Source organism: Teleopsis dalmanni, chromosome 1 (genome assembly GCF_002237135.1).
Source record: "Teleopsis dalmanni isolate 2A chromosome 1, ASM223713v2, whole genome shotgun sequence".
NCBI lineage: Eukaryota > Metazoa > Arthropoda > Insecta > Diptera > Diopsidae > Teleopsis > Teleopsis dalmanni.
In genome coordinates this window covers 14933344-14955703 of record NC_051846.1, presented here as the reverse complement: position 1 = coordinate 14955703, position 22360 = coordinate 14933344, and the positions used below count along the sequence as shown (strand labels likewise).

At 31.8% G+C, this 22360-nt stretch overlaps 2 protein-coding genes across 2 annotated transcripts; both read right to left on the bottom strand.

The window, feature by feature from the left end:
* Nucleotides 1–8304: 8304 nt before the first annotated feature.
* Nucleotides 8305–9561, bottom strand: LOC119670900 (cold shock domain-containing protein E1-like). The gene is made up of 5 exons (XM_038081337.1): nucleotides 9249–9561; nucleotides 9010–9189; nucleotides 8755–8954; nucleotides 8466–8673; nucleotides 8305–8397 (listed from the first exon to the last, which is right to left on the bottom strand). The coding sequence occupies exons 1-5, from the start codon at nucleotides 9441–9443 to the stop codon at nucleotides 8362–8364; spliced, it is 819 nt and encodes a 272-aa protein (XP_037937265.1). The 5' UTR covers nucleotides 9444–9561; the 3' UTR covers nucleotides 8305–8361.
* An 8897-nt stretch (nucleotides 9562–18458) lies between these two features.
* Nucleotides 18459–21846, bottom strand: LOC119670659 (amidophosphoribosyltransferase). Its single transcript, XM_038081022.1, has 5 exons — nucleotides 21708–21846; nucleotides 21433–21644; nucleotides 19140–20072; nucleotides 18726–19068; nucleotides 18459–18659 (listed from the first exon to the last, which is right to left on the bottom strand). Exons 1-5 carry the CDS (start codon nucleotides 21745–21747, stop codon nucleotides 18508–18510), a joined length of 1680 nt encoding a protein of 559 aa, XP_037936950.1. The 5' UTR covers nucleotides 21748–21846; the 3' UTR covers nucleotides 18459–18507.
* Between the last annotated feature and the right edge of the window lie 514 nt (nucleotides 21847–22360).

Sequence of the window (22360 nt, the reverse complement as noted above, 5' to 3'; positions counted from 1 at the left end):
TTTTAATTTTTTTCTACTTTTGTCTCTATTTTTTTTTCATTTGCAGCCATTTTTTGTAGTCTATAATATTTTTCTATATATATATATATATTATTTTCCGCCATATTAGCATAATTTGAAGTCGCTTGGTTTTTGAAGCCGCGTATCGTTACAGGGTTCATTCTACTTTTACTTTTGATGAACTGGTGTTGGAATTTATTACTTGGCATAACCAAATGAATAAATTATAAATAAATTAAGATTTTCTTAGTTCGTTATTATATGCAATAAAAGTCGTTCTAAATGAGCGGAGAGTAATTAAACTATGTACAAGGGAGTTGGTTGACATGTGTTCCATTGCAGAGATAACGTTATTCATTACGGAATTTTTATAATTTGAAAAATTACCATATGATATATACTCCATAATATTCTAATTAGAATTGGAGTTTATTTTTCACCACAAGTTAATTAAAAAGAGAGCTAACCACATACTAATGTATAGCAATTGCAACAAAATAATGTTTAATTATTTATTTGAAATAGTTTTAGTTAGAGTACCAGGTAATTAATACCAATTTAAAAAAATTTTTAAAGATGAATTTCATCCATTCCGAATGGTTGAATAAATTGAGTGCATTGTGAAATGGCAACATAAAGAACTCTTTTATTCTGCTAGGGAAGTGGGAACAAAGAGTTAATATCACACTTTCAAAAAAAAAAGAGAAGAAGCATTTTAATATGATTTTTATATATAAATTTATAAATATTTTTCAGCGAGAGCCATTCTGTTCTCAGTCAGAATTAAGCACTCACAAAACAATTGATTCAGTTACTTTCTTTAATGAGAGTTATTATTCTTAACCCTCTTGTACTTAAGATCACGCGATCTTCAGAATTTATAATGTAATAAAGTTATTTTGGACCCAACACCGTCCGCAATATTTAGTACCCGCCAGTTCATATATCAATAAAAACATATAGTATAATATATATTAATATAAAGCAAGCATTTAGTAAGAAGTTAATACCTATTTGGAAATATTTAGTATGCCATTTCGAGAGTTTGAAATTAATCAGTTATACAAAATTGGTTATATTCTATACCTTAAATTTGAACCCTCATATTCCAAAATCACTGTTTCAACAGTGACAAGATAAGAAATGTAATTCACACAACAATTTAAGAGCGCCAAAATATTGTTAAGTAAATCTTATAAAGTGAAGGATCTGGAAGATTTGCCTTTAGCCTCATAATAATTAAATAGAACTTCTGTAACTGAGCAACTATTTTCTACAGAGCTTTAAGTATACTTGATTACGACAGATCTAAGCCAAATAATTTATCCAAATATATATATTCTGAACAGTTACGAGATGTTCTTAAATTAGGAGCAAAATTACTGGAAAGTAATGTACTATAGAATATCTATTATAGTGCTTGAGTAGATGAAACACAACTTGTTTTCATCAAAACTGCAATTTGGGGAATATGAAAATTCAATTACATACATGTAAGGAAGTTTATCAGACGAGAAGATCGATTATTGAATCTAACTATTATTAAGTGAACTTTAAGAAAAATAACTAAATATTTGGAGATATCTAAAATATATCATATATACACCCGAATATTTGATGTATTTAATTTACGATTATATATTGATTTTTCTGTTACGCATCTTGTATTATATTTATAAAATACATTAGCGGTATAAATTAAGGTAAATGGATATTAATTCAGATATTATTTATAGATCTTAGTATAATAGAATAAATAGAGTACAGTAGTTATGTGAAACGTGAAAACAGATCATGATGTTAAAAGCACACTTTAATACACATATATTATTAATAATGAGATTGTGGGGTGAATCATACAGTTAGTGCATCTATGGAGTAAACTCGACGGTGTTAGAAATTGAAATTATAAGCCCGGAAGCAGGAAAACAAATTTAAGAGGGATTCTATAATTCGAATAAACCTAAAACCTGAACTTTCTTATCCAGAACAAAAAGTATTTGTTCTATATATGTAGGTATGTTTATGTCACAAGTTGTCTCTAACCCAAATCTTGCTTCTATAATAGATAATTAATAATTAATTTAAATATATGTATAATATACTTTAGTTAATTTTGTAGCAATAAAAATAAAAAATTTTTTTAATGATTTGTTTTTTTTTTCTTAATTAAAAATTAACAATCTCATACTAAAATAATAATATTTTTATTGCACTATTATACTTGTGAATATAACTCTTATATTTACTATAATAAAAAAAATAAATAAAAATCGCGTTCCCATTTTGGAGCAACCATAAAGCCAATTCCCGAAACATTAATTGTTTTTCCGGAATTAAATGAAAATGTAGAAGAATCTTAATTTCGTTGGCCGAAACTGTCAGAATCACAGAGCGGAACTGACTGAGTACTGCGATGCGAACAACCAATGCGATTTGTATCTCGGTATTAAGTTCGCAACTGCTGAAGCGTCCACTGTCGGCGGACGTACGATGTGCCGCAATTAGGGGATAACGCAGTGCCGTAATGCGGTAAAGCCGCCACACCGCCAACAAATAAGCACCTTGAATAAAATGCAACCGAAAATTCATGGCGAGTTCGTTGCAACTTCAGTTTGAGTTCGCAGAGACCAGCGTTTTTAGTTATTTTTAGTTTCGTGGTAGTACTTTGATCTGACGATGCGATAGCCACGGTCAAGTTCACGTCAGCGTGTCATTAGCGTGTAAAACGGTTTAGTCGCTAAACATATAAGAGCTGCACGGGAAAAGACACAAAATAATAATGAACAATTTAAGAGCACAGAAAGAATTCAATTGAGAATGTAACGGATCACGCGGCATTGCTACACTCCGTAGTGGCATGGCAATTAGACTTGTTTGCATTATGTCCACGGTGGCAGTGACAAGGTGCAACACGTCATAAATGCACTGGATCCGGTTTTTAGTGCGATTAGCATCTGTAAAAGCCAAAGTGGCAACTGATATGGCGTAATGAGTGGTACTATCAAATGTAACTTTCTGCTTGGTAGTCCTTCGGGATGAATTCGTAAGGATATAAATAAACTCAGCTGGGGTAGTCAAGGCAGGTGAAAACTGCAGGAAAATACATACCATAGACTGAATGTATAATTATTACACTGCACAAATGCTCCGTGAACAGCGAAATTTTATTTGAAATAGTCATTCCTATTAGTTTTTATGTATTTTCTTACTGCTACTTAAGTTGTTTTTTAATTTATTATGCGGTCCTTAATGCTCGTAATTGATGATAATATAAAGTTCATTGTAAGTGGTTATGCTCCGTTGTATATAAAAATAGCAGATCCTTGAAATTATTACTCGGAAACGTTTTTTAAGCACAAACGACACATTATACGAGTATACATAGAGAATTCAAATGAAAAGTACAGCAAAAACATTATTCAATATTAGAGCAACTTAAAAATAAAAAAACTTTACAACTATAAAATTATTTAATATATTTTTACTATGAATAAAACCATAAGTTTATGAAGTTATTAAAAGTTACTTAAAATGGTACTAGGCATGATTATTTTACGGAAAAGGTACAATATATTCCTATGGGATACTATCCATCTTAATTTAATCACTTCATTACACTGATTGCTATGCGAAACTGTTAAGAGATGTTGTGCTTTGCAGTCTTTTATGGATCTTTAAAGATCTCCTCTAATTTGTAACGAAATCATTGAGGTGATCTTGATATATTCAGGATATTTGTAAGGCATTTCAAATCATAATGAATTATTCAATAAGTTTTATTATCTAATACAGGTTTTTATAAGCACTGATGAAAGAGAGTTTTAACTTATTTTAGACTGGAACTTCAAAAATAATTCAAAGTACTACTTTTGCTTAATGAGACATATTGTTTTATGTCTGTTTACGTGTCAATGTACTTATCTATCAAGGATTCTTTCGTTCCGAGATGGAATAATATAAATTGACGCAGGAACGTTTAACACCAACTTCTAGCAAGTTGACCGGATATTTATCTTCATTGTTGTTAAAAGTGCTATATTCGAGTTTATGGAGTATATATAATTGCAAAACGAAAGTATATTATTTTATTAGACAAGATGACATTTTAAACAGTTGTAATAACATTGAATATAGATTTAAACTATTGGACTAGTCGATTTAGATATGGATATGATATTTGGATATGACATTATTATATGGTACAATCAATATATATTTAAATAAAGTCTTGTGAGCCAAAACTTTTCAAACTATGTTTTTCAGAATATTTTTGATTAATATCAAAACTTCTATCAATTGGTTGAAGTAGTATTAACTGAAATGTGAAGATCTGACATGAAATTCTTAACACATTTATTGCTACTAATGCTAGGAGTGGGTTTCAGTGAAATTACAATTCTATTATGAAAAAATATATTTAATATATTCATTGAAATGAAATCTATCAAAAAAAGTATAACTGGAGTAAGATAAGAATTTTCAAATACTAAATAGATGAACAAAAATAAGATCTTAGGACAGGTAAAGATAGATACTACGGCCTAAAACTCATAAAATTAATTACAGGAAGAAAAACCTAGGACGTAGATTACTAAAAAAGGATGATACCCAAAAAATTTTTAATTCAAATGAATTGTAGCACAAAAACAAAGATTATTGGGGACCCGATTACTGTGAGGACCTCAATATTGTACATTAACTGTATTTTATAGTGGATAGAGATGGATGTGACTTATAAAGGGTAATAACATACCACATAAGCAATATTTTGCTTTTCGTTCTTAATCAAACGACACCAGTAGTAGTTTGGGAGTACCTATTCGGTTAATGGATGATTTTATCTGTGTATTTAGTATAAAAACGACATTAGATTGCAAAAAGCAGGTGGTGGCGATCCTGGTTGGATCGTCATTGTAAACTCTTCTGCTTATGAAGCGAGTTTAATCGAAATTGAAGGGATGAGCACATCAAGGGAAATTGATCAATATAATTGCTTGTGATTGTTGAACAATTATTTTCATTTAACAGATTAATCAACCTGGGTTAGGTTAAACTGTGTGACTGTAAGTCACTTATAAACATAGTTATTAATTCCTAGCGATGCCAGATAAAGCAAGACCTTTAAGTAGTTTTACAGTGAGCATCATGTCAAATGCTATTTGCAAATCAAAAGCATGTTTAAAACTCTATTCCCAAGGTTGTCCTCAACTTTCTCACTTGTGGAGGAGTAGGAATTTTAAGTGATTTTGTGAAATCGCAGAATATTGACATAAGAATTTGTGACATTACTAGAAAATTTTATGTATGTATTTGTATATAATATTATGATAGTAAAAAAAATAAATTTTAATGTGAAGTTAAAAAATGTAATTAATTTCAAATAATAATTTCAATATAATTATCTGTAGCCAAGATAAAGCTTCACTTTATTTTAAGGCTTTAGAAAAGTCATTTTCTGATTCTTATTGTCAGTAAAAACGCACAAAATACAATATCTGGCATATGTTCTGAGCAGCAGTGAAGATATTTTTTGTTCAAATGGAGAAAATATGTTCTGTATGTAGCTAAAGATACATTGGATCTTAATTTAGTTTTATATATATTCTTAAATAAATTTTCTTTTTAAAATTTCTCTAAGATTGCCAATATTTTATGAATTTTTTATTCACTTCAATGTTGACTTTACAAATTTGCTGAAATATAAAAAAATTAAATAAAAATGGAATAAAACAAAAATTAACATAAATGCAAATATTTAAAAAAAAATGTTGCATTTTAATCAATTAAAAACGTAACAAAAAGAGTAAAAACCGCTGGAAAGGGTCAATCGGAACAAGTAAAAATAGTGGCAAATAAACTCGAAGAACCCAAGGCAGAAATACAAAACGAAATCAAATTCAAAATTGTCCATAAATAATTCATCGGATTTTAGCGGTTTTTGAAATATTTTCAATTCCAAAAAACAAACAAACGAACGAGCGAACAAAAAATGTATCTTGTATAAATTTTCTAACAAATCGAATATGAAGGAAAGACGTCGTGTCTTAGTGGAGCACTTAGCGCAATGTACTAGCACATCCGCTCAGCTGCGTCTTCGCGAGGCTCTGTAGAACTAATCGAATCACTTCTGTCCATAGCTTTAAAGGTGAACTGGATGGACGCAGTCAACAGTTTTCGATAACATTTTATATAATACTTTTTTGTTGTTGTGCAGTTCGTTGTTTTTTTATTGTAGATGATTTAATTTATTGTAAATGCAATGACGTTGAGTCGAGGTTAATGCGGCTGGCTCAAAGTATCTCATTAAGGCAGGAACACAACACGGCCACGGCATAACAGCACAGAACTAACTTGCAACGCTCCGCTCCGCGCCGCACCGCTCCATACCGAATTAAATGGAAAAACAAAAATATTGCGCTGGGGCAGGGAAAGTGATATAAAACAAATAAAATTATAATAAAAATGTGGTAAATAAATGTATTCTTTGATTAAGTAGATAACTCTATTTAACTCATAACAAATATTTATGTATGCGAAGGAAGTACGAGTAACAAACTATAGTGGCTCACTTAAGATACTCCCGAGTTGTAGCACTTTGGCGTATGTGATATCGTTTATCACTCACTCAGATCTGTAAATTTATGGGTCTTATTATGAAGTTTATTTAGATTCATTCCCACCAATGTGCATTTTGAGCTTCATTGTTTTTGCTGACAAGATTTTGACAGTTGCGTGATTTTATTGTGGCTCAAAATTAAATATTTTTATTATTTATTAATTTTTTTTGCAGCTTTCATAGATTTTTAAATTTTCAACTTAAAAAATATGTGTGAAATAACTTAAAATTTTTTAATTTTATTAAATAAAATAAAGATAAATATATTTCTTAAAAGCAAAATTTCGAATAACTGCAATGTCCATTTATACAGAGTTACAGTGTGCAGTCATTTGACATGACTTCAACGAAATTATATATAAAATATCTTTGAGAGAGTAAATAATGTGAGATAGCTTAAAAATCCTCTTGATGATTCAATAAGTATACTTCCGATGACTGTGGGATGCTAAAGGAATGTCAATAAAAGAGAGAAGACTTAAATTAACGTAGTACTATTCTATTAAGATGGTTGTAATCCTACTCCACTTTCAGTTATCAGAATAGTGTTTTATTAATATGAAATATTTCTTTAAAAATAATAAGTCAACATTTTACTAAATAGTTGCATACTTATAGTTCGAATAAAATTAGAAAGTAAACCACTTCATGTTCTTCATTAATTTAAGAAAGTGAATAATGAAAACGTCATTGCATTCAATATTTTCGGCTCCTTTCCCTTGCAAATTGCTAATGAAAATCTAGTTTATAAAATAATAGATATATAGATTAATACAAAGGTAGACAGATTACATGGATATAGCCTTCCAGTGCAATGGAGTACTGATACCATAAAAAAATCTATTTGTACTACAATTGACCATAACCAAAAACAAGCCATTCATTCGTTGAAATGAAAACGAATCAGAATTTTCAATGATAAGGAAATCCAAGTATTAAGCGCGACAATTAGTCAAGACCAAGGCTTTTATAATGAGTCTATTTATAATCTTTCATTTGACTAGAAAGCCCGCTACAAACACTTGAAATATTCAAATTTACTGTGGAAAAAGTTTCTTTATGATGAAGTAGTCAGATTTAAAAGAATTGCAATAAAAACCTACTTAATTTTTTTATTTTTCACGACAACACCTTATTAATCTTTCATTTATCTCAACTTTATGATAAAAGAAGCCAATCTCTTTTTTCTTCACTTATAGTCTTCTCTTATGTATAAGTGTGGAGTTGTCAAGTCATAATATTGTTATTCGATATTACCTCGCCACATAAACCAGTACTAGCTACGGTGATATTGTAAGCAGATTAGATGACCAGGGTGGCGATCTTTATGTGATGCAAACTCTTTTCCAAACAAAACTTCTCATAATACAAAAGTTATTACTAAATCTAGAAATTAAATATAAGTCATACATCCTTAATATAATTAATTTAGTATCTACAGAACGCTGTAGCTGAACACTTTCATCGTAAATACCTAAGCAAAACTGATGGAAGTCTACGAAACAATCAGTTGAATTAATGTCGGATACAATTGATAAAAGTAATGTATTTTATTAACTGTGCAGTTAAGAATCCGGTTGTAAGGAAAACCAAAATATATAGAACAAAACTCCCACTCTAGTGCACTATAATCTAGTATTTGTTAAATAAATTCAAATACTAGTTTATTAAATTGTTAGTTAAATATAAAACTTTATTTTAAGGTTTATAATTTTTTCAGTTAGCAAATCTTGACCAAATTGTTAAATTTTAATGATGTTACAGGCACTTTCACGACCCTAGAATAATATTTTCGAAATAAATACTAGTAATTAATTGCTATAGATCGTATATTGATACTACTTACATTTCGTATTTCTAAATTAAAATGAACCCAAGTACCAGGATAAATTTCGACATTACCTACAATTTCAGAATAATGAAAGAAAATCTTTTTAGCAAAATCTGCGCAATCAATGAAGCCAAATGAGTTCTTCATGAAGGTGACAACTCCATAGTACGTGTTATGCTGGAAAAATTGTTTCAATCTCACATTTATAGCATTATAGTTACCACTTAAAGAGAAAAAAATGTTTTTTTTTTCATTTACCATTAGAGCAAACAAATAAAAATATTAATCTGTTAATTTGACTTACTTTGGGCTTTCAACAATCTGGAAACTGACTTTATCACCGATACGTAAACGTGAATATGCCTCCACTTCGTGTCTACTAAACGGTATAAAGAAACATTCACCACGGGCTTCGTAATTAATTCTACCGGTCTGTTCAGCACACAATGGTAGATTCGATAACTCATTTGGCAATTCAGAAGCCACAGTGCCAGTTACACGTATCTAATTGAACAACAAATGTTAGTTAATAACAAAAAATTTTGCGAAAAACTTTTACGTCTCCTGGGCGTATCTTGAAAACTTGACAAGCAATCAACCGTCCATTGACGCGATCAAAAGTCGCATCAAACTCCACAGGATCACCAGTAATTAATTTATTTATGTCACCACCGAATTGAGAAAAGTGGAAAAATAAACGTGCCTGACGTTCACAACATTGTATAAATCCGTAAGAATGCTGAAGATAAATTTTGTATATAGAATAATCTATTAGGCACAGAAATGTGAAAAACTAACCATAAGACTGTAGATGATGCCCGTTTCGCGGTATGGTCGGACTTCGCGCACAACCAAAGGAGTCTCTGGTGAGAATGCAGCGTTAAATGTATTTATACTGTCATAACATCGATTGCGTATTGCTATGGGTATATAAGCTCTCCATAGTGGATTGCAATCCGACAAATCAGAAGTATCGCTGGAAGACATTTGCATATAAAATATCTAGAATGTTGTTATTTGCTGATATATTCAAATCCAAATATACTTTTTATAATTTTATCAACGCAACAGCCGAAAATATTTTTTAGCTTTACTAGAGAACTTAAAATCTTTTAAGACAAACCATAAATTTCATATGAAAAAATTTTCAAATAATAGTTCTTTTTTTTTTGAAAATAAAGTTTATATTTACGTTGAAAAAATTGATTTCAGACTAAAAAATCACAGTTTACTTGTTTAAAAAACAAACTGTATTCAAATTTTTATTTAAATTTAAATAATGATGCAGAAGACAGAAGACAAACGCTTTCTAAGTTTAAAAAATATAAGTCTTAAATTTAGATATATAATGTCTCAACATTTTGAAATGAGTATTTATTGTAGTTATTGGAGATGCCCTTTTTTGGTGTCACAGTTATAAAACTATCTAAGCCTATCTCATGATAAACACCAATTCTTGTCGATTGTTTTCTTTCTATTCCCAGTTACTGACACCTATTCTCTGTAAATCTTTTTAACATATACTCCATCTATCTATCTTCTGTGTGATCATCTAATTTTCTTATTTCCAGATTTATCATACGATCACAATAACAATACACGTAATAATGCCTTATATTTTATTGGTTGTAGCAAAATTCAGTTCAACAATTTTTACAGATCTTGTCACAGATGTTACACTCATACTTCCTCGAAATTACTACATTTACTATTTAGTTATTTGACTGAAATTTCTTATATATTTCATATCTCATACTAATAAATGTCACAGTTGAAGTAGTATTCATCATATATAGAGTTTAAAAAAATTTATTATGCACCATAATTCTTTACATGCTATTTAAAATTTTAATTATTATGTTGAGAGATATGTTCTGCAATTTAGCAATTTATTGTGCCCCTTTAAGGACTTCGAGTATTTCTCAAGTCCAACTTTCTCTATAACTTGTAATATTAAATCTATATTATAAATAGTTTTATTATTTCATTCGATATGAGATGCCCACCTAAGTACTTCTTTCATTGTTGCAGAAATGAAAAGAAGACTCCTAACACGTATTTCAAGGTCACATTTTCTTCTCAACAAAATCAACAAGTTTCATTAGAGTAATTCACCAGTTTTCTAAAGTGATAGTTAACCTTCAGTGCTCTGTCAAAATTCTTGTAGTGGTTCTCACATTTTTTATTCAGGGCCATTCAATCCTTAAATACTTTGTGGTTAAAAGTTCGTATAAGCAATTTCGATACTGATAGCCCTGATCGATTATTCCAGTATATTTTTGTTTGTTTTTTTTTGAATGGGTGAGAAGAAATTTGCTTCTCGCAAGCCACATAATAATTCAGAGCCTGTCAGAAGCGAAATTGCCTCAGTTCTTACAAGTTTGTCTACAATTTTGTTGATGAAAATTCCAGCGTAACCCGGAATCTAAAGAATTCATATCCGATTGTTTTGACCATAATATCCTTTACTTAGACCTCAAAGACTTTCCGCAAGATCCCAAGCCCCAAAGACCTTCAAGACTATACTATATAATTCATTTAAGTGATTTTAGTAACGATTTCTGTAGATCAACTTCCCAAAAGATATACGTGTACATTTCATTGCACTTCTTTCTCAGGTCTTGAAATTTGTAAAATATTTAATGGATTACTTCCGTCTGCATAAAATGAAATATTTTTTTATAAATTTCTACTGCGGTTAAATATCATCAGTATCAAAGAGCTATGCTAAGTATTTACAGTGCGAGCACTAGTCTCATAGCTATGAAATTATATATAACATTTTGACACTTCAGACTTCGGTTCATAGATCTATTTTCTTAAACCTATTCTTGCAGCTTTGTTTGCAGAATCATTCTTATTAAAAATATTGTTCCGGTGGTCAGAATTTGTCTATGAGACTTCGAATTAGAGTTCAACATAAAAATAAACAAGTTATAAGGATTACATGTTCTTTCTTAGCTTTATTTTTAAAATTTTGTTAGATAATTAATAAAAATACTAATTATAATTTTTAAATTAAAATTTCGTTTTCTTTCCGTTATTACAAAGTATTATCAATATCCAGCAAAAACTTCAGATGTCGCTTTTCTTTTGTTCTGGTAGACAAGTCCCAAACCTTAGTTGCTCCAATAAGAGCAAATTAAGGACATGCGTGTTCACTCCTTATTGAAAAAGGGGAGCATACATATTCTGTGAATAATTTATTTTTTTTTTCGGAAACACTTGTGGAGTTTAGTCTTCTAATAGCTTTTCACCAAGCAGGATGTATGTCGCATGGCAATTGAATTATTTTCACTAAACATTATTTCAGGAACTTAAAATTCTTTAATATAATTGACATGATAACTTGTTTCTTATATTCTTCATTAAAAAGTCTGACAAATAGATTTAAATTTGCATAATCTGGAGTCTTGTTGGAAAGTTAAGTAGATTAGGCGCTTGGCATTGTTTAGAATAACTTTGCAGATTAAAGTCATGGCGTAGACTTTGAAGCATGCAACATATTGCATTGAAACTTGAAGTAAAATTCGTTGCACTTGTCAAGGAGCGTTGCGATTAATGTTCCAACAGACACGGCACGATATATTGCGCCAGTGGGAGGGAACCGCAACTCCCACAAAATGCGCTTTTAACATTAAAAATAAATTTCTTAAATCAAAACAGAAATTAAACTTAAATAGAAACACTGGAAAACACTGAAAGACACTGCAGCGAACATAAACAAATGTAACAGATACTGACAACAATAACTGCATAAATGCAATGTTGCAGTTAGGAAAATAAAAGCTAAAAAATTACAACAATAACAAAAAAAAACAAAAAAAACAGAAACAAAAATAACGAATTTAATACAGAATCATAAAAAAATAATATAAAAATAAGAGCTGCACACAATTTTCAGTTGAGCGGCCATGTGGAAATTTGCAATGGTTGCGCTGCTAACAGCAACAACAGCCGCACTTAGTAACATGAACGGACTGACATATGTGTACTTACGTCCAACAATAAAAACAATAAAAAACAATAACAACTGTAACCACAAAACGTTGTAATGGGAATCACAGCAGATGCACTCCCACAATACCGAATCCAATGCCACGAAAGCGTGCAGTGGAAAAATAAATAACAAAAAGTCGCCGTTGCCAACAATGGCGACAAACACTGGCTTGCATTGGAGAGACATCGGAAAGCAGAAATGGTTTTCCACTGATAGCAGATATGACAATTCGTAATAAAATGTAGTCCCAGAAATAACCAGCAAGCAATATGCCAAAATGGCTATTTTGCATCAAATAGGCACCACTTTTCAGCCGCTCAAACCAAACAATACATTTTATGCGTTTACCGGAAGTGCAAGTGCATAAACTGACAATGTAGTTGCATGAAACTGCATGCAGCATATTTGGACCTCATTACACATTAAGAACATCAGTTAATTATTATGATTATCTGCTTAAGTAATGAATTGCCCACGGGTTTGTGGGCAATTCCCGAGGAAATCGCTTTTGGCACGCGATGACACCGTCAAATACCACCAACATGCACCTCCAGAGATGCCATCACAGGGAAGTAAGCCCGTTCAGCATATTAAATCAAGCTGTGTAGAATTGTAAACACAAGTTCAAAAATAAAGACTAAATTAATTATGCATTGGAACATTAATCTTCATGGGTTAGAGTTGTTTTAGGAAAATACGCGTACACGATTTATAATTGAAATTCGTGCGTTTTAAGTCTAACTTCATTAACAGCAAAAAATAATTCTCCAGCTACGCCTCAACAAAATGCTGCATATAATTTGGATTTTACCTGCAAATGCATGAAAATTGAAAAACTCGAATTACATTTTAAACAGTTTTAAATTATATATATTAAAATGATTCAAAAATCAAAATAATTTTATTGTGTGCTGTAATTTATTTTTCATTTCACAACATGACAACCCCAACTAAATTGCCCCTCGGCCATTTGCAACAAAAGTTGAATTTTCCAAAAATTAAAAAAACTCAGAAAATTATGGCCATATTTAGAAAATTGCTGGCCAAACTTTCATCTCCCACTCCTTACCGTAACACACCTTCCAATTCCTCTGCTTCCAGGCTATTTCGTGCACTGCTCGAAGCTGTGGAGGAACCACAACAGCTTCAACATCGTCAACGAAAATGTGAATTACGGCTAACATGACCAACTTTTTTACAATCAAAAATTTTATGCAAATTAAGTTTAAGGTAACATTTTAGTTGACATAAAAATATGCAAAACCTTTGAGTTCCTGAATATTGCGACTATCCAAAAATTAAAAAACAAACCTGCAAAGTTTCCGGTATGAACACAATTTGTACAAAATGGAACCATGACACAAAATTTCAACATATTTTACTAAATTTTTTCACACATTATCACAAAAAGTCTCACATTACAAAATTTTTATAATTAAGTTTCACAACAGGAGTTGTCCTTTTCAGTGACAACAATTAAAAATGCTTTTAAACTATTGTCAATTCCTATCCCAATTGATATTTTTATTTTAAAAATATACGAATAATGTCATATATGTATTATATATAATATATATTTTTATATAATATATACAATTCTAATATATAAACTAGAATACTATTGCCTACAAAAAATCTGATCCATTGGTGGCACGATTGCTTTTCAAAAAAGATCTATGATTTCGAAATCATAGAGATATTGCCTTTGATAAATTCAAAACATCGAAATGCAACTGGACTGGGCATACATTAAATCGTCAAATATATATATTACAAGCCAAACCTTTAAACTCGCGACACAGCTGACGGTTTAATACATCGGCTATAACATAGCCAGGTGCAACGATATCTATAGAGAAACATAGAATAGCGATTCATTGTGGTTTTATTGACATTAGAAATAATTCCTGAAAATAGGAATATTATAGAAAATAAGATAGCAAAAGAGTTAGACAGAAGTTCCGAAATGCACATAAGTGGGGTCTGATTCCTCGTTACAAGCGCCGATATACTGTTTAAAACCAAATGACAATTACCAATTACCATTGCAGTGACAAATGATTTGAGACCGAGATTAGACTGGAATATAACGAAAAGTCTCTATAAATTAGGCAAACCTGCAGTTTGTGTATTTAATGGAGTACAACCGCAGCATAGTCTCATTGCACCGAATAGTGAGGTATAACGACAAGTAGACTGCGCTGGAATTGCTATAATGAAGATGAAATATCACTTTCTATATCTTTGTTTGCGTCTAGAAACGATGCGACTTAAATGTCTTGAAGATCATATCTTCACTGGTTTGACACAGATAAAATTTAGCAAGAATAATGGTAGGAGATAACAACAATTATTACAACTCGGCTCTTTCTGGCAACTTTAAGGACATCATGGGCAATATGGGCAAGTAATATTTCCTAATAGAAGTGTTAACAGTTATATATCCGGTCATGTTCCTCTCAACCTAACCTAACGTAAGTATGAACATTATGCAAATTTATTTGTTGGAGCTTTATAACACAGTTTAACAGATTATTATCATGTTTAAAACAAACTTTATTTCAATACAGTATAAGTCAACATTTTATGTTTTCATCCAATTTTCATTCAAAGCAACTTAACTCTTAATAGAAACTTGCAGTATATTTTAGAAAATTAATTACGCCAAACAATGCATCACAAAGATAGTTAATTCACTTTATCACATTAATTGTTTTAATCTATCTAAACCTAAATATCTGCCTAAATAGTTCAAACCTCCTCATATTGAGAGGTTTAAACTATTTAATATATAAATTTATCAACAAAGTTTACGAAGCTAAATCAACAATTTCAATGATCCTTCTCCTGTGTTCTCCGGGCATGAACGTTAAATACTAAAATGATACTATTTTCCCTAATTTCTAGGACTAGTCAAAGTTTAAGTAATAACAATATTAAAATTGAAAAATATTAACCATTTAATACCATTTTTCTTAATAAAGTTTGTCAAAGCAAACATAACAAATGTATTCGAGAACGGAAATCCGTTCACCAATATTCAAAATATGCAATAATTTCCTTCGAAGGACGTTTCAAACGAAAAATGTGCATGACACATGCAACAACCGTCAAGGTGACGGTAATAAATGTTTTAAGCTGAGCATTTGATCCTTCAAAGGCCTTTGCATAGATTTCCAAAAGAAAAAAGGACAAACGGAAAAGTCTGCACAAACTTAGGTTTCCTTTGCTAATGAGAAACTTTGAGACTTTTCATTACAGTAAGGACATAAAAGATTTATGCCCACAAACGGAAAACCAAAGCAAGGCGAAAAGCCTTCTACGTTTCAATTGTGGTTGAGATTGCATGCAAAGCACGTATCGAGTTTATTCATTTTATTTGCTGTTGACTTGTTGTTGTTCTGCCAGTTACCAGGACTTGTTGCATTCGTTGTTAACATTGCCAATGTCAACAATGTGGCAACGCTACCACTTCCTACCCATCTAGAGCATTATCCATGGACTCAATACGAAATCCTTTAGCAAATCACGAAAACACATTAAACACTTTGTATTTATGAACTTTTTGCGCAATTGAATTTATGCTTCCACTGCAGCCATTGGGGCTGCCAATTCCAAACGAAGTCAAAATAGAAACATAATTTGATGGATTTTAAAATACGCGTTTCCACATTTCATTTGCATACATTAGCAATAATTTTCTGCCCAACGAATAAATACAAAATATTTACTTAAGAATATTATTTCATCTCCGGTAGTGGCTGCGTCAGGCAGGAAGACAATGGAAGGATGCTGCACATGAAAAATGTTTTCATTAAATTGCAAGTTTACGTTTCCCATGAAATAAAAAGAAAAAAGGTGCAAAATGTTTGCAGAAGTGTGAGTTGCGAAAATTTATTGCAATTTTTTTTATGTTTTCATTTTTATTAAGTTTTTCTCTCAGCGACACGATTAGAAAATCCTTGCGTAGTCACATCTTTGCTAAAACAAAAACAAGAAGATATTGTGTTTATTTATGTGAAAAATAAAAAATTGCGAAATAAAAATTTCAGTGCACAACTAGAGCAGCAAGGAGAAGAGATGAAAGAAGTCAGAACTTAAGTAAACATTCATTTACATAACTTCTTTGCAAGCGGCAAGCCTAACGTTCTCAGTCTCATCCATACCCGTTGGCTTCTTCATTTCCATAGCCACAGCGACAGCTACTGCTACAGCCACATCCACATCGGTTAACCGCTGCCTCGTATATTAAAAAATTTAAAGCATGTTTTGTGGCGTATGAACTGGTGAATTTGTGTTTGGTTTTGCTGTGCTCAGGCACAGACCACTTTTTTCGCAAACAGCAACTCCTACTGGTGCACTTTCTTCTTGTAAAGTCCGAGGGGTGTGCCGTATCGTCTGTTTTCTATGTTAATTTTTCTGCTTATTTTTTGTTGATGCTTTTTTCTAATAAACCTTAAATGAGATGAACCGTTCTCAGTTAATGTCACATAAGAAATATTGTGCATGTTTGTTTTAGAAACGCAATGATTATGTGCTGACATAAAATGAATGCGACATTATCTCATATCAGCTACGCAGTATCACTCTATAGTCGGTTTAGGAGAACATTATCAATTTCCCCAACATATAATGATCATAATAATAAAAATCTATTGTTTAGGACTAATACAGTTTAGTCTAACTCAGTTGGAAGATACGGGAGTAAGTGTTTCTAATCTTTTCCGAACTCAGAAAATCTTATTCGGGGAAATATTGTAATCTACATTCGGAAGCTGAATGTGTTCTGTTCAGCTGGGGTTGGTTTTAGTGCAAGCTAAGGCTATGGTTATAGTGTTCTGTTAAACTGTGACCCATATTCAGTTTTAATTTCCTGTTATTTTATGTGTTTCCTTATACAATTTTAATACAACATTCAATGTATTTAGAGAATCTCTGGTAAGATGTGATTTTAACTCTTACCAACAAACAAATGGCTTTCTCTTGAGTATAAAAAAGTTTGAAGTTCATCCAAATAATTCGAGAAATTCAATTTTGAAAGTTGAAGTCGTGGCCTCCGTATTTTGTGATATTCCTTAATATAATAATACTCATATATCATATTTGCAAAATTTGATTCTAAACGATCGATACCTCTTCACAAATATCGAAAAGATGTTTCAGGGGAAAATATTATAATAAGCTAATAAATAATGTTGATAAATAATAGTACATAAACACCTTCTTTCATTTAGTTCCTGATAATTATTTCAGGATAATACGTATTTTACTAAGATAATATATTTTCAAATAAATTAATTTGTTTAAAATAAAGAAATCGTCAAGTATACCAAATGTAGAGTGCAAACTGCGTAACATAGTAATCAACTTAGCAAACAGTGACAGTTTATGTTTTCTGTACAATATTGTATTGCAAATTTTGCATTTCTTATAAGCCAGAAGAACTTCAAATTCAATTTCGTCTCTAAACACACAAGTTTGTATGGATATAGTATATATATGTATATATTGTAAAATTACTGGCGTTAAAAAAGTTATTTAAATATAATGAGGACATTGTTACTCCTCTAATGCTGACACATTCACTGCAAGAGAAGACATCTTTTCCAGCACTCGGATTAAATGCTCATCCGCCATTTATATGCTGCCAAACCATTTGGAATACTTAACTTTAATATTTTCGCAACATATTTTTTCTTTGCACTCATTTAAATATTCTGTCCGTCTCTAATATTGGCAACACTTACGCAGGAGACATACTTGGGGTGTAGAAGCCATTTTCAGAAAAACAACGGGGACAAAGATAATAAAAATAATAATAACAATAAAAGGTACTGGATGGAGTCAATAAGGAAGAGTAATCATGCGGCAGGATAATTAAGTGATATGAGTTTTATCAATTTGCATGCAAAGTAGCTCACTTCAGATGACGTGAGTAATACATATATTAGTTCATAAAAATTGAAAAACACAATTGTGTCTTATTGAAATATGTATTTTTTAATTATTTAAAGTCATTGATATTCTAATAAATGTGATATACGAGTATTATACATTCTACCAACTGAGCACATCAGGTTGTCCACCAGGATACTCGCCGGTCAGGCAAGCAGTACAGTAACCACTATTATTAGGATTTGCTGATACCTTATTCATTTGCACTGCTTTGACCAAGCCTTCCACACTAAGATAAGCCAAGCTATCCGCACCTGCATTTGAAATATGGTATAAAACAACTGTATTCTTTAAAACTGAATTGTATATATTTTACATACCAACATGACGCGCTAACTGATCGGGATTTAATTTATTTGCTATAAGCTCTTCACGCGTTGGTATATTTATGCCCATATAGCAAGGATATTGCAGTGGAGGACTTGCTATGCGAATGTGCACTTCAACAGCGCCTGCATCACGCAACAGCTTAATAATAGGCCCAATGGTGTTGCCGCGTACTATAGAGTCATCAATAAGCACAAGTCGTTTACCTTCCACATTTTCTGAAAGTGCACCAAACTTTTTGGCTACTCCAAGTTGACGCAAGCGAGTCGATGGTTGTATAAACGTACGTCCTACATAACGATTTTTGCACAACACCTCAGCAAAATGCAGTCCGAGCTACAAGGTAATTTGAAATTTGAGAATTTAGTAAAATAATTATCCTCTTTACGTTTTAATACGATTATTACCTCTCTTGCAAAACCATGTGCTGCAGCTGTACCAGATTCCGGGACAGAACTAACAATATCGGCCTTAATTGGGAACTCACGCGCCAGCTGTCGTCCACACTGTAAACGCACTGAGTAAACCATTTGACCTTCAAACGTGGAATCACTGCGTGCAAAATAAACATATTCGAATATACAGAAAGCCATTTTCTTGTATTGTGGTCGTTCTACTATATCAACTGTTCGAAAACCGTTCTTAGTTAGCTCCACAATTTCACCAGGTTCCACTTCACGCACGTAACGTGCCCCAATTGATAGAAAACCACAACTTTCGCTTGATACAACCCAACCTTCTGCTGGTGCGTCTTCTTGCTTCACATGTCCCAACGTTATTGGAACAATTTTACCAATGCATAACGGACGATTGCCATACGAATCACGCACTGCATAAATCCGATCTTTGTGCATAACGACAAGAGAATATGAGAGTGGTGCTAGTGTCATAAAATGACGTATACGTGCGGGCCAATTGGGTCCATCATGTTCTGAAACATCTTCTGGTGCACAACACAAGCTTTGTGCAATCAGTTCACTATCACTGTGTGTCGACAGACCAACCCCACGGTTAAGCACCTCACGTCGCAATGTGTCGCAGTTGACCAGCTCACCATTGTGTGCAATGGCCAGTGCACCGTGTGCTGTGTGCACTACAAAAGGTTGACAGTTGACCACTTCTGAAGCAGCAGCTGTGGAGTAGCGGGTATGTCCAATACCTAAATTGCCCTTAAGCTTTCTAATCGAGTCATCATTAAACAAATTATTGATCATGCCCATGCCTTTGTGCACATTAAAATTTTTGGAACACTTTCCCAAACTCGTTACAATGCCCGCGGATTCCTGACCGCGATGCTGTAATGCTACCAAGCCCAAACAAATCACTTGGGCTATGTCGATCTGTAAAAAAATAAATAAACTTATTTAAATCTTAAATGCGAATGACCGATAATCTCTTTTTAATTGTTGTTTTTGTTGTTCATTTAATTCGGTTGTGTTGTCAATGCATTAAATGCGACATAATATTTAATTTTTATTATTTAATATTTATTTAATTATAACATTCGACGTAAACAATAACAACAACAATTGTGCCATAAAAACATCATCAAATTCAAAAAAAAAATATGACTTCAATGACGTCAAATCACATTGTTTCCATTTATTCTATTTACAAAGAAGGGAGGGGAGGGGAAAATATTTTGAATGCAAACAAATTTTTATTGATAATCAATCTTTTCTGATGCATTGAAAAGTAGGTCAATAAACACGTTTATTAGCTTTGCCTTACGCTAGAATTTAACAGATAAAGACGTAGGTTCTTTTGAGTACATATCACGAATTTACGATGCTTCGAATTTCTTGAAGAGCCACAGTATGGAACTGTCTCTGAGGGATCGATGCGACAACCGTTGATCTGTTTCATCAATTTGTCAATTTGTATGAGCCAATCAAGATTCAATCTGTTCAATCCAGTAATACAATTCACCAATACGTAGTTCAGTGCGCTTTACCATATTCACAAAATTAATATAAATTTGAACAAGTTATATATTGGCTGCAATATACGGCACAACATTATGAGGTGTTAAAAGTTTTGAACACCTCAGAATACTCCTCGCCAAACCGAACTCTGCTGTAATTATTATAGAGGATGAACTCCGAAAAGCTAATAAAAGCCGATAAAATATTATAAGATATTATTATTTATTATATTATTATTTTTATTAGGTAAATTATTTTCTAGAAAAACTAAGATGAGTATAAAAACGATTATGCTACGATCTGAAGTCGCACATAAAGTACTGTGTAGCAAATGCCTAAGTACAGGTAAACAAGCCTATTTCATTCGAGAAGAAAGTACTCGATGCATACTATGATTAGTTCTAATAAGACGGTTCTTTTAAAAAAGACTATATAAGCTAGACCGATTCATAGAAGGTGGCATAGTAATGAGGTTTATGAAAATACAAAAACTACGATGACTAATCAAATATGATGAATGGTATTGAGAGGAATGAAAAAGATGAGTTCTTGATTCATGGTTAAGACGTGGAAGAGGAATAAAAATATTATAATTTTCCTTCTACTTTCTGAGGCTACGACATATAATCATAATGGCTTTCACAATTAAGCAGCAGAAGACACTCAAATGTGATAAATAGTATTCAGAGGAATGAAGAAGATCTGTTCTTAATTGTTCAGTAATGATATATATAATTCGTATATTATATTACATGTATCATAATTGTGACCTCACCTGTGTTGGCCAGTCTCCAGTGGCAATAGCGCCAAATACACCACATTCATGCGTAAGACCCGTAACTTCTTTGCCTTTTGGCTGCAAATCCTTATATTGTTTTTCAGGAAATTGTTTTTTATTAAGTCGGAGATCAGTCAATGCGACTGCTACGTCCTTATATTCCTCCGAGGATGTCTCACAACATGGTTCGGCATATTTTCTTATATTTACTATACAATTTTGATTAACATTCACATTTACACTTTAGAAATTTAAAATACAGTCGACCATACCTGTGCTTAAATTTAAATTTTCCTCATATTTTGAAGCCATTGCACTAAAAATTTCACTTCTCCACCGATTTTCCTTTTCTACACTTACAAATTATATTCAATTCTAGTAATATTCGGGTGACTATAAAAACTCCGTAGTCGTGTGCTTACATTGAAGTGCAATTACAAAATGATAAGAACTGCAGCTGTTTGCCAAATTATGGATGCCGATTAGCGATCGAACGTCTGTAGTCTGATAATGCCGAGCATCTTAAGTAACATAAACACTGATAAGAATTTATTTGTAAAAAATTAAAGCGGGCGATTCAAGCAAGATTTCCTCTGCATCTTTAAAAAATTTAAATACTGATCAACTCATTTACGAGTACGTGTGCGATTCCTAACAAAACAAACCGACCTCAGACAATGCTAAATTTTTGGCAAATAAGTTCAAGTGTTTCCCGCGTTCTATTCGGCGATGAACTACATTTCGACATCACGTTTTTCGTTATTTTCGGTTCGAACTGATAAGTCGAAAATTTGAAAAAAAAAAAATGTTTCTATAATCAATTATGATTTGAGAAATGCCTAGTGACCACTTTGATAAGAGTACTGAATGGACTGAATACTACCTATATATGTACTCATACATATGTGATAAGTATATGTCATGT